Source organism: Pelmatolapia mariae, linkage group LG3_W (genome assembly GCF_036321145.2).
Source record: "Pelmatolapia mariae isolate MD_Pm_ZW linkage group LG3_W, Pm_UMD_F_2, whole genome shotgun sequence".
Taxonomy (NCBI): domain Eukaryota; kingdom Metazoa; phylum Chordata; class Actinopteri; order Cichliformes; family Cichlidae; genus Pelmatolapia; species Pelmatolapia mariae.
Genome location: NC_086229.1, coordinates 28,772,409 through 28,786,294, shown reverse-complemented (window position 1 = coordinate 28,786,294; position 13,886 = coordinate 28,772,409). Strand labels below are relative to the sequence as shown.

Sequence of the window (13,886 nt, the reverse complement as noted above, 5' to 3'; positions counted from 1 at the left end):
AGGAGAATTGGTCTGTGTTTTATTGTAAGATAGAGACCTGGGACTATTGTGGGAATGACAGCCTACTTTGGCCCATCGGTGGTGGATCTCATGAAGAGAGACGGCAGGGAGAAGGACAGTGCTTCATCTATAACAGCTCCAACACCTACAGTAATGTGTTCAGTTCTAGTGCATATGCAGCATTTAAGATTAACTGAAGGCTTTTCAGGGAGTTTTTAGGACTTCCTGATAATAATAATTACAGTAGCCCAGCCAGGAAGCAATACATGCATGAACTAGCTCTTCTGGACAGAGATCTCTGATGCACTGCAAAAACTCAAAATCTTACCAAGTCTATTTGTCCTATTTCTAGTCAAAATATCTTATTACACTTAAAATAAGACACAATCAGCTACAGAGCAACATTTTGTGAGATATATGAACTTTTTTCAAGACAGTGAATCTTGAAACCAGAGAAAAACTAGAGAATTTTAACTTGTTCCATTGGCAGATTCTTTTTACTTATTTCAAGCTAAAATATTTATTAGAATTCAAATTTAGACAGAAATAAAGTGAATAATATTACTTTATTATTATGTTGATGCAGCACATGGTTCAGTTAGCTTTGTATAAACATATGTGTTAGAAATGTTCTTCAATCAGCTCTTTTTACTCTCATTTCACAGCCAGTACTTTTTTTACTTTTACTTGAGTACAGAAGTTGAATTAGTACTTGCAGTATTTTTAACAGTAGTACTTCTACTTAAGTACAGACTGTGTGTACTTGACCTCCTTCAGGGTCCACCTGAAGCTCTCAGTCTGCTGTGGAAAAAGGAAATCCAGGTGAGTTTCTCCTGATCACCTGAGGCCGTCATTACTGTGTGAACCCACACACCACTCCTCACTCCTCCCACCAGTACTCAGCACACAGTCACTGAGTACAGACCAGCTGATTCCTGTAAAGGGAGAGACAGCAAAACCAGACAAACAGCTAGAGGGAGAGGCGGAGCAACACCTGAAAAAAGTTCAACGTCATTTTGCAGAAGTGAAAGTGTGAGAGAGCAGCAGCAGAGCTGCAGTCGAGTCCTGTTTGTCTCTAAAAGAAGATTCACTGGAGTCCATCAGGTTTCTCTCAGCAACAGTGGTGAGTGCAGCTGATCACACTTCCTGTTTCTACACAAATCTTCACTCTGTTCACTTCACGCTGACTCATCACAGTCACACTGGATCCATAGAAATCTGCTCATGTAAGCACAGATCCACTGTAGGAACATCGAGCTGCTGCTTCAGTCTCACTGTGGCTCTGCTCAGGACTGTGGACTCAGTCTGTGCTCTGGACTTCAGACTGACTCCACACTTCCTGGTTATTCATCACTTCCTGTTCCTATTAGACTGATTCTGGATCTGATTGATCATAAGGATTACAGACGTGAAAACATCTGTTTATTCTTTATTGATATAAAGCCTTTGATACTGTAAACCCGCAGATTTTGGTCAGTACTTCAAAAAGTCATTCAGACATTTTACAAAGAGAGATTATCTGACTTAGTGTATCCTGTAAGAGTCACAGATGTTCCTGAATCATTCAGAAAACAGTCGATGCTGCACTTTATAACTTTGTGTGGAAACATAAATCTCATTATTTAAACAGATGTGTTTGAATCATCCTGATAATCGAGGCTTTAAATATGTCAGAGTTCACACATCAGCTGTGATGTTCAAGCTAAACTGGATCAAACATGTCATCAGACGCAAACATAGATGATGGTGTTTAATCCCTAAGCTTATTTAAAAAAACTGGAGGACAGAATTCCTCCTTAAATGTGATTTTGATCAACAACATTCACTGATCTCATTTTCACACACAGGCTTTATCATGGTGACTTCTTCTCTACTAACATAAATCTTTGATTTGGACAACCAAATATATGAAATACATAAATAAATCAATGTTTTATGTTTTCTGTGTTATAGTGGACGCCCTGGACCACTATCTCTGAAACGGGATTCGGTACTGTTCCCTGGTAATAACGTCCGGTCAGAGACGGGGAATGATTTCACAGTGGAAGAACTTTCTTTGCCACGAGCCCACATCGAACACACACTCTCGCTGGCAAGTAAGGATGTGGTTCTGTAATTAATACAAATAAGAAATAACATAAACATCTTCCTTGTCTAGCATTTCTCATACTTCAGTGTGACAGAGAACACCATACCAGATTACAAACGGACAGTTCCAGATACCAGAAACAGAGCTTCGAGTAAAATAACATAACAGGATGGCATAAACACAGAATCATAATCAAGTTAGGCCAATTCCTTCATTTGTGAGTCAACACCACCCTCTAGTGGATACAATTGCTCACTCAAAGGCCACCATGTGTTTGCAGGCTTTATGAACAAGAATGGATTCGTATGCTAACTTCGTAACTCCATCAGGTAAAATCTTTGGGAACATTAAATTAAATAAAATTAAATCCACAATAACTGAAGCAACTTAGAAATGAGGAATATCCTGTGGAGTCAGGCTACTACTTACTTATTCCTACAGCATAGCTACTAACTCAAGGCAATAGTAACAGATGTCTACATTGGCACATTAACAGTAACAGAAATAAATAAATTCCCAACGTAACTTACTGGTTCTATGAACGCACACTTGCCCGCCTTAGTCCGATTTAACTCAGCGTTACTCTCCGACTACACTTCTAATTGCCACAGCAAGGAGAGAACGGGTGAGCACTCTGATTGGCAGTTGGCCCCTGGGGGAATCATGCTCCTGCCGTGCAGGTAACGCATGCCCTGGACAGAGGACTTTTTAACAATCTGAGAAATTGATCCAGAATAATGTGAATGATGTATCCCAGCGAGTGACTGGAAAAGTTCATTGTGAGAGAAAACAGTTTTTAATGATGCAAAAATTGACCAAATAAACAGACACCACTGAATAAACATTTTCTCATAAATGCCATTTATACTGGTTCAAACAGTTAATAACACGTTTCTGAGGTTTATGATTCATTGTCCTCCTCACTGTCACTTCTATTGGAACAGTCACTGTTTAATATTAATGGCTCGTTGATCTGGATTTACAATAAGAAGTATTTAGTCACCAACAAGGTCAAAGTTTACTTCACAGTAATTGATGGAAAATATCCAACAAACTGATTTATTCAAGTATACAAATGATCTGGATGAATCTTGGACCTTCTGTAAAATAGTCAGAAAAAAGATTTCACATCTTTTTAACGACTGTATTTATCTTCATCCCCAAAGTTATTCTGTTCATCTGGACGCTGCACTGTACAGCAGACACTACGTTGTTAAGTCTGTGTTTGGGATGAACCAGTTTGTGTCTGAGTGTGTTGCTGGGTCTCCACCAGTTACTCTGAGAACTGAAGAAGCTTCTCTGATGAAACGTCTTCAAGAAACTTAAAGAAGTCCAGACGCTTTTCTTTCCAAGCTCCTCAGACTACTGACGCTTGTTTCTCTCTTTTTAAAAATGAAATTTAAAGTGAATTTTGAATCAAATGTTTCTTTTCTTTCTCCCTCAGAGTGCAGACATGTCTGCTGCCAGCAATCTGCGATCTGAAGATCAGTTTCTGTGCTCCATCTGTCTGGATGTGTTCACTGATCCAGTCTCTACACCATGTGGACACAACTTCTGCAAAACCTGCATCAGTCAGCACTGGGACCTGAATCAGAGCTGTCAGTGTCCCATGTGTAAAGAGACTTTCTCCACTAGACCTCAGCTGAGGGTCAACACGTTGTTCTCTGAGATGGTTGCTCAGTTCAGACGTGAAGCTCAGCAGAAAGCCAGCAGCAGCAGCTCAGAGCAACAAGCTGCCAAACCAGGAGAAGTTCCCTGTGACGTCTGCACTGGAACCAGACTGAAGGCCCTGAAGTCCTGCCTGGTGTGTCAGACCTCCTACTGTCAGACTCACCTGGAGCCTCATCTGACAGTGAAACGTCTGAAAAGACATCAGCTGATTGATGCTGTGGAGAACCTGGAAGGCAGGATGTGTACGACGCACGATAACCTTCTGCAGCTGTTCTGTAAGACCGACCAGACATGTGTCTGCATGCTCTGCTCTGTTTTAGACCACAAGAACCACGAGTTTGTTCCTCTGAGAGAAGAATATGAAGGAAAGAAGGCAGAGCTGGAGAAGACAGAGGCTGAGATTCAGCAGATGATCCAGAAGAGACGACTGAAGATTCAGGAGATCACAGAGTCGGTGAAGATGAGTAAAGATGCTGCAGACAGACAGAAAGCAGAAGGTGTTCAGGTCTTCACTGCTCTGATGGAGTCTGTTGAGAGACGCCTGAAGGAGCTCATGAAGGAGATCGAAGACAAACAGGAAACTACAGAGAAACAGGCTGAAGGTCTCATCAAAGATCTGGAACAGGAAATCTCTGAGCTGAAGAAGAGAAGCTCTGAGGTGGAGCAGCTCTCACGCTTTGAAGACCACCTCCACCTCCTCCAAAGCTTCTCCTCCCTGAAAGCTGCTCCACCCAGCAAGGACTGGACAGAGGTCAGAGTTCATCCACCATCATATGAGGGGACTGTGGGGAGAGCTGTGGCTCAGCTGGAGGAGACAGTCTGGAAACCCATGAAGAAGAAGCTGTTTGAGGCTGAGCTGAAGAGGGTGCAGCAGCATGAGGTGGATGTGACTCTGAATCCTGATACAGCTCATCCTTATCTCATCCTGTCTGATGATGGAAAACAAGTGAAGTATGGTGATGTGAGGAAGAATCTTCCAGACAACCCAGAGAGATTTTCTTACTATGGTATGGTTTTAGGAGAGCAGAGTTTCTCTTCAGGCAGATTTTACTTTGAGGTTCAGGTTAAAGGAAAGACTGCCTGGCATTTAGGAGTGGCCACAGAGTCGATCAACAGGAAGGGAGAAATCACACTGAGTCCTCGAAATGGTTTCTGGATTGTGAGGCTGAGAAATGGAAATGAGTACGAAGCTTATGCTTCCCCACCAGTTCGTCTCTGTCTTCAGCCTGGTCCTGAGAAGGTGGGGGTGTTTGTGGATTATGAGGAGGGTCTGGTCTCCTTTTATGATGTAGGTGCTGCAGCTCTGATCTACTCCTTTACTGGCTGCTCCTTCACTCACAAACTCCACCCATACTTCAGTCCCAGTAACAATGATGGAGGTAAAAACTCTGCACCTCTGATCATCTGTCCTGTCAATCAAACTCGAGTCGATCAACAACTGATTTTATTGGATTATGTATTGGATGACCTGATTTTTCTTAGATTAGTTGAATCAGGACATTTTCCCACTGATGGAGACTCGAGCTGAAGAGCAAATATCAGAGAATAAATGTCCAAAAGCTTCACTTACAATAAAGTTTGTTCAATGCTTTGAGTGAATCCACACAGCAAATCCAGCATGTCCAAATTAACACTGTCAGATTTGATTTAAACTCTTTTAAAGTGTCTATATGGGTCCACACCAGAGAGAGTTAATTTAACTCTTATTGGAGAGTTGGTACGTTAACTCTGATTTCGTGTTAAGTACCAAATCTGTCTGGAGTTGATAATTTGACACTTATTAATGCTAACTAGGTGTTAAGAGTTTATAAACTAACTCTCACAGAGTATTCTAGTTTGACTACATTAGAATTAATTAGAAGATAACTCTTAAAAGTTTGAATTTTACTCTTCTGAACTTCTAGAAATTCCTTTGGAAATAAACATTTATTACAAAGAGGCAATGGTTTTTGAAAAACATTTATTTTGAACGGTGCACTACAATTTCAAAACATTTTCTGAAACATGTAACAATATGGAGTAATGTACATGTTCTCACTTTCATTAGAATATTGTTTATCAAACGGTCTGACATAGGTAATTGCAACAGCATGCTCATTGTTCTTTTCTTCAATATAATATGCATGTCCTCCATTCATCACTTCTGCTCTCCCCCATATTCCACCTTCACAAGCATATCCTGTGTCGAAATTCAATAGAAATTAGTTGTGCACTAATTAATTGCACAAATAATCTGGTAATCAATTGCAGCACAGTAAAAAGAAAAAATCATTTTTGAGCTGTAACTTGTATTTTCCCAAAAGATTCCAGATACAAATCCAATGCCCATATTTAAAGGCAATATTCTACCCGAACATGTTTGTTAAAATGGTGCTCTCTCAAACAACTGAAGAACACAGACAACAGTTAATGTTGAACTAAATTTAAAAACTCAGTCTTTTTCATTTTTACCTAACAAAAACCAAGGAGCAGAAGAGTCCAGAACACAGGAAAACACATCAAGAAATGAAACCAAACTAAAGCTCAACAAGAGTCCACGGACAGTTCAGGGGGGTCGACCCAGAGGTCGGCCATACAGGAGCCAACACAGGTCAGGGGGCCGGCCATGCACACAGCAACGGCAGCGACGGGCAAACAGTTCTGGAGGCCGACCATGCACACGGCAACGGTGGCGATGCAGACAAAGCCAATCAGGAGGCCGGCCACTTGGAAGGCAGTGGCGGCCACTGAGCAGATCCGGAGGTCGGCCGCGATGCCAACGGTGGCGACGAACTCTATCTGGAGGCCGCCCCCGACAACCATGATGCCAACTTAGAGGCCTGGAAAGCGGCTGGCAGAGGCGAGGCGGAACAGAAGCTGGACCAGGCGAAGGCGGAGCAGAAGCTGGACCAGGCGAAGGCGGAGCAGAAGCGGAACCTGACGGCTGCAGGCGTGGATGAAGCTGCGGCTGCAGGCGTGGATGAAGCTGCGGCTGCAGGCGTGGATGAAGCTGCGGCTGCAGGCGTGGATGAAGCTGCGGCTGCAGGCGTGGATGAAGCTGCGGCTGCAGGCGTGGATGAAGCTGCGGCTGCAGGCGTGGATGAAGCTGCGGCTGCAGGCGTGGATGAAGCTGCGGCTGGCTGGACGGGCTCCTCGGGCCCTCCAGCCGACGAGGCCGGAAGCTGGCTAGGTTCTCCCGAACCTCCAGCTGACGAGTCTTGGGGCTGGATGGGTTCTCCCGAACCCCCAGCAGACGACACCTGAGGCTGGCTGGGTTCTCCCGAACCCCCAGCAGACGAAACTTGAGGCTGGACAGGCGACTCGGGCCCTCCAGCTAAGACAGACACTGAAGCAGTAGGTACGAAGACCTCTGTCAGTGTGTACACTGGCTGTGACTGAGCAGCATAGTGGCTAGACTCAGGCAGCAACAGTGGGATACAGTCCTCAGAGGGCTAAAAGTGTTCCCCAATACACTTAGCAGAGGACGGAGGCGGACGGATGAACTCACTTGAACTCTCAGGGGGTGCTGAGAGCCGAGACTGTTCTGGTGAGTCCTCCGATGAAACTGCTGGCGCTGGCGTCTTGACCTCTAGGGGTCCAGAGTCAGCTGGTGAGCGACACCCAGCCTCTGGGGAGGCCCTAGAGGGAGTAAATGTCTCCGAGGTGGCCAGCTTAAGAGAACCAGCAGATGTAATGATGAAGTGTGTTCCCTGCTTAGAATGAGACAGCGAGGATGGTGGCTGAACGGGTGAGTGAACAGACAGATGAACAAGTGGCAGCTGAGCTATAGGCAGCGGAGCGGCTACAGACTGACCTACAGGTAGCGGAAACGACTGTAGTGGAGGCGTAGTAAGTGGTGGAGAGGCTGACTGAACTGAGGGCTGCAGGGCTGCTGACTGAACTGAGGGCTGCAGGGCTGCTGACTGAACTGAGGGCTGCAGGGCTGCTGACTGAACTGAGGGCTGCAGGGCTGCTGACTGAACTGAGGGCTGCAGGGCTGCTGACTGAACTGAGGGCTGCAGGGCTGCTGACTGAACTGAGGGCTGCAGGGCTGCTGACTGAACTGAGGGCTGCAGGGCTGCTGACTGAACTGAGGGCTGCAGGGCTGCTGACTGAACTGAGGGCTGCAGGGCTGCTGACTGAACTGAGGGCTGCAGGGCTGCTGACTGAACTGAGGGCTGCAGGGCTGCTGACTGAACTGAGGGCTGCAGGGCTGCTGACTGAACTGAGGGCTGCAGGGCTGCTGACTGAATTGAGGGCTGCAGGGCTGCTGACTGAACTGATAACTGAATTGCAGACCCAACATTAAACTGTGGTGAAAGTGTGGATGAGAAAACATGATCAGGAAAAACTGCTTCGGTGAGGTTTACAACTTCCCCTGAATGAACTGATGGAGATGAAAAAACTTCCCTGACACTTAAATTCCCTATGTTCATAGTGCTAGACTCAGGTACTCCAGGCTTGGAAACAACAGCATGAACACAGTCATTAACACAAAATGTAGGCAAAGAAAAGGCAGTCTTTGGGGCAGTGGCCATGGGTGAGACGGAAAAATCATTGTTATCTTCAGAAGACAGACAAAAAATAGCTCCAGAAAACACAGTCACAGAGTCTGATGCAGCAGAAAAAGTGTCCCTTTCACTCACCACAGCCGACTGCTTACATGTCCCTACATCCAGCTGTGGGGTGCCGCGCCGGCGGCGCGAACGTCGCTTTCTCCATGGAGACGGCTCCGACGGGCCGGGTAACTCCTCATCCGGCGGTACGGACGGCACGTCCTCCGTTGAAGCGAGCGGGCGAGCAGTGGCGGAGGGGGGGTGAAGGTGTAGTTCGTGAAGAATGAAATTTTGTACGAGCGGGTGGAGTGAGTGCAATAGCCAGAGATAATCTGACAAAAGCTGTCGTAGCCTGACTTCCAGAACATAGAGAAACGCTTCACCCTCATGCTCAAGCCACAGGTTGATTAATTTGGAAGCTGATTCCGTTATGAGCTCTCGCAGCTCCGTGGGTGGGGTGAATGCCGCTGGATCCATATCTGGCTGGTCCGTACTGTCACGGCGAGTGAGATGAGCCATGTGGAAAAGGTAAAGGAGGATCCAAACGCAGGCAGTCGTGAAGGTGTGAAGGTGATTTATTGAACACAAAGCACAAGAGGAAAAACGGCAAACAGAGATCACACTAAACTATACTGGAAAAAACTAAACTACAGAATACGAACCAGAACTCAAACATGAAGCAGGGTAGACGACGGTACATGATGGTGATGGCAGGGAGAACACACGAATGAGACATGGTGGATACACAGACGGACCAGCAACTACAATGACTGAAGACACGACTTAAATACACAGAGAAACACAGGGAGATTACACACAGGTGGTGGACACAGCTGGGAGTAATTAACGAGACGAGACAAGGGAGGTAAACTGACCACACTCACATGAGACGCAGACCTTCACAATAAAACAGGAAACAAGGACACTACACCAAGACGCAGACCTGACACTGAGAAACAGACAGAAAATGACACATGGAACTAAACCCACACAAAACATGAGAACACAAATCCTAAATACCAATAAACAGAAACATGGAACTCAAAAAACAATAATCATCATCACCATCATCACAAAATGAGAAAACAATCCAAAACCCCAAGATAACTGAGACACAAAGTGCCAGAGAAACATAAAGAACAATCCATAATGCAAAAGTAAACCAAAACATAATAAACTCAAAATACTGGGTCCAACGGACCCAGAACCGTGACAAAAACTTGACAGAAAATTCATATGCAAGCTTTTTTTCAAGGCTGTACTATTTGCCCGCAGACAATACGTTTCAGCTAGCTAAAACAGATTATTATGCTATCACCGAGCAACGTGGCTAATGCCTTTCACACAGCTTTGTCTCAACTCCAAAAAGCCACAGAAGTAAAAGTTAATAATATTAATTGAAACAATCTCACAAAAAATGACTTACCAAGCATGGCAATCAACTCAGAAATATGTAGAGCAAAATGTTCTGAAACGGCTTCACTTCAGCTTGGATCGGAATCTGTGGTGCTGGGGGTGGAGTCTGTGAATTTACTCTATTAGTGTCATAGCCCCTCTAGGAGTTAAGAGGTCAAGAGTTAATGTTTCCATTGTAACACCTCCAGATTTGACATAGAAACACTAATTTTTAACACTTGATTTTAACTGCTATCATTTTACACCTCAGAGTTACATTAAAAGAATGTGACTCTACTTAGAGTAAAATTAACTCTACTTTTGCAAGAAGTCTACTAAGACCAAAACATTTGACACTTTTGAATTTGCTGTGCAGACTCATGTGTGGCTGTTATACGGAGCATCAGAGTCCAGCTGAGTTATGTTGGATACAAACTGCTTATTTTGGCTCTGTGAGGATTTTTGTTCACTGAAAACTGATAAGACGGACAATATTCAAAGAACTCTGTAGAGATTCATGCATCCATGTTCTCCACCTGCAGGTGTGGAGGAGAAAGGTGGAGCACAGACTGCTGCATCCTTCCAGTCACATCATTTTGATGATTATATTTCCATGTTGTGGTGATTTGGGTTAAAGAGAAACAGAGTTGAACGGCTGCAGTCACAGCATGAATAAGATGCTGAAGCTGAGCTGTCAGTGAACATGTTTCACTGTGATTTGATTTGAAGAATATAAAGTGTGTGTGGCTGCTGACAGCTGCAGTCTCTGTTAGTCTGCATGTTCAACACACACACAACTTTCCCCCTGAGGCAACGATCCAGCAACAACACAAAGAACAGCTGCAGACACACACACACACATACACACAGACACACACACACACACACACGGTTACCAAGACTACGTGAAGTACCGTCAGAAGATCTACTAGATGATGTGAATGCAGGACCACACCTACTGCAACCAGCTCATCTACACCACGGCAGGAGAGATCAGTGAGATGCTACAAGCAGCAGTGGCCTCCATGGAGAAGGAGACTAGAGGCCAAGGTCAAAGTATCACGGAGGGAGGTTGAAGTGGTCTTGAGCAGCAGTTCTCCAGAGTTTATGATCAGCATTCAAGTTTTTTCTTTGGACATATTTGTTTGTTTTCTCACTGGTTTCCAGTCGAGTGGAAGTCAGCAGGAAGTCACATGTAGTTAGTAGGATTAGCATCATATTCAGAACAGGGTGCTCTCTGTGGCCTGTGCTGTGTGGATGGAAGAGTCAGCATTGTACCTACCCCCATCACTCCCACAGGTGGTTTTAAAGGTGAGTGAAAAGAGGCAGCAGTAATACAGAGATGCTATTTCCTGAGGAGTTTGTACTTTTTTACGTATTTACATTAATATTCCTATTTTCCCTTAAAGGAAATCACCTCCAGGAAGCCTGTAGTCTTGTCTGTGAAACGGTGACATTTGTTCTAAAGACCAATCACATACATAACAGTGGCACAGTCAGGCTACCACACTGAATTTAGTCAAAGGGATGTTTTTTTAATGAAATTAGTTTATGGTTTAATCACCAGGCGTTGTGTTTCATACACCATAACACATGAACTGCATCTTCTTAACCTCTGTATTTATTTTAATTCTTTGTGGCAGCTTTTCACATGACATCAAACTCTTACACGTCTAGAAAAGGAGCTGTTGGACAGAAAGACATCAGCTGAGTGGGAAGTATGTTGGTTACAGTTTACTTCCCACAATATATTAGTTGCTGTCACATTTATATTAATCTGAACTTTAATCATACTTTAGATCAAACTCTTTTACTTGCTGTTTCCTTTATGCTTTGGTTTCCTGTCTTCTGTTATTAGACCTGAGATGTGACTGCTCTGTGCTGTTGCTGATGACTCCAGTTAATCCTACAGGACATGCTGTGCAAGTAACAAACAACAACAGTTTGGTCTGCATTTATTCAAAGATCATATCCCACAGACTTAGTTTAGAGAGTCCACACTGTCTGCACTGTATATATTGAAGTCTGCAAGTTTTTGAACAGTGAAATTTGTTTTGTGCCCAAATTATTCTGCAGATCATCAGAATAAGTTATTGTCCATGTTTGCAGAGCCCTTTTTAAAAATATGCTTTCATGACATTATCGTGTGTGGGGTGGTGGTCAGAGCTATCAGTGAATGTCACCTCTCTGGTGGGGGTGGAGCCTGAGATTGAGTCTAAATTGAAGTCTGTTCAATAGCAAATGCTGGAAAACATGTTTTAATAAAGCAAATAAGTTGTTGCTCTAAAGAATCTGATTGTTTGCTTGCAGGACACCAGCAGAGATGAGTGCTCCATCACAGATGGTTGGTCAGTGACCTGCAGGTCAAAGGTCATTGCATCTCCAGCCCACATCCACTGCCACTGTACTGAAGGGAAGTTAAAGACTTTCTGCTGCACTTACATTTGGATCAGCTCGATCCATGACAGTCATTCAGGCAGTGATGCCTGGACTGGAAACAAGCATCCTTAAAATATTACAACACACCAGCTCCTGTGTTTGAATGTAAAACAAATGTGTTGTTTGATCTGGAGACTGAACAATAAAAACATTTTATTTTGATTATAGAAGTAATGTAACTACAAACAAACTTAATAAACTGATAATAATAAACTAATAATAAGAATAATTAAATCTGAGACGTTGTTTCATTGTAAGATTATAACAATGATGACAGTATAACTGTTGTTGTTCAGCAGAACAGTGTCCAGGATGTTGGCTGTTGTTTTACATTTCAAAATAAAAGTTGGGCTGATTTAAACACCATTACAAGAAGTGTTGTTAATTATTCTCTTTGAATCACATTTGCATACAGTGTTATATTAATATAAGTTACTACAAGTTGTTTTAATGTACCAGAACTTGACATGTTTGTCAGTGGGTGAACAATCAGTGTTACACAGTCATCAAGTTATTCTTAGAACTGTGCACTTAATGAATAAGTTGTCCTAATATAGTCATCTTAAGCTTTACTCTGTTTTTTTGAGGCAACAAGTTTATTATTAGTTTTTAGTTCTGGGAGCTAATTAGATTTCACAGTGTGGATTTAGTGTCTGTGTCTCTGTCCTGCATCACAGTTTCCCACATTCCCGGCTGTGTGCAGCAGAGCTTCCATTCAGTTTAATGCTGATGAATAAATGAGCAGCAGCTCTGAGTTTGACTCACCGACTCACACACTCAGGAAAAGGACAAAGCCCACCATCAGAACCATTAACACCTTTTCTGAGGAAGCTCTGGCTCAGCTGCACGACTGTTTTGCGCTCACAGAGTGTCTCTGAACAGGATCACCTAGAGACTCACGCAACTGCAGTGCTGGGTTACATCAAACACTGCATGGACACTGTCACCACAGAAAAGTGCGACAAACCCTAAACCCTGGATGACAAGTCAGGTTCAGGCATGTTAAAGGCAACTCTACATACAAATCTGGGGACCAGGACATGTACAGCAGAGCAAGAGCAGACCTTAAAAAAGGCGTCAGAGCAGCAAAACTGGACATTTCAAACAAGTTATCAGATCTCCTCTCTGATGACGACTCCAGGAAGGTATGGCAGGGCCTGAAACACATCACCAACTGCAAAGGCAACGGGACAAATACAGATAACATGGACATCTCATTAGAAGAGGAACTTAAACATTTCTTCGCCCGCTTCAAGAGAACTGCAGACACCCCCACCATGCACACTGCCCACAGCCTCCTGTGAGCACAGCAAACACACATTTAGCCTCCAAGAACAGCAGGTTCACTGTGTTCAGAGCAATAAACTGCCTCCCATAGGAGCTCAGTTTGAGTTCTGTTTTTCTCCTCTTGTACCTGATGTGGGTCATTTCCTTTGTTTTTCCTAACATTCCACCTCTCTGACCTGTCTTCACTATGTGAATGTTTGTGCTGTGTATGTGTGGTCGGTAGGGGTCCAGTTTCACTGCAAGTAATTGTACGTGTAACATGCAACATGTAAACTTTGCATGTGACAATAAAGATTGACTTTACCACAGGGGTGTGTGCTGAGTCCTCTCCCATACACCATCTACACCAGTGACTCCACCCCCATGCATCATCAACATCATCATCAAATCTGTCAGCAGGTGTTTCCACTTCCCCTTTATTTAAGTCCTCTGTTTGGTTCAGTGTCAGCTCGTCTGTTCTCCTCCTACCA

The 13,886-nt window shown here is 43.9% G+C and overlaps 1 protein-coding gene across 1 annotated transcript; it reads left to right on the top strand.

Annotated features, from left to right (window-relative positions):
- The first annotated feature begins 1,019 nt into the window (after window positions 1-1,019).
- On the top strand, window positions 1,020-5,288 carry LOC134621586 (E3 ubiquitin-protein ligase TRIM21-like). Its single transcript, XM_063467961.1, has 2 exons — window positions 1,020-1,123; window positions 3,534-5,288. Exon 2 carries the CDS (start codon window positions 3,543-3,545, stop codon window positions 5,286-5,288), a length of 1,746 nt encoding a protein of 581 aa, XP_063324031.1. The 5' UTR covers window positions 1,020-1,123; window positions 3,534-3,542.
- The last annotated feature ends 8,598 nt before the right edge of the window (window positions 5,289-13,886 follow it).

What these genes read in the sequence shown, in the direction of transcription:
- LOC134621586 (XM_063467961.1), top strand. Translation starts at nt 3,543, where the DNA reads ATGTCTGCTGCCAGCAATCTGCGATCTGAAGATCAGTTTCTGTGCTCC.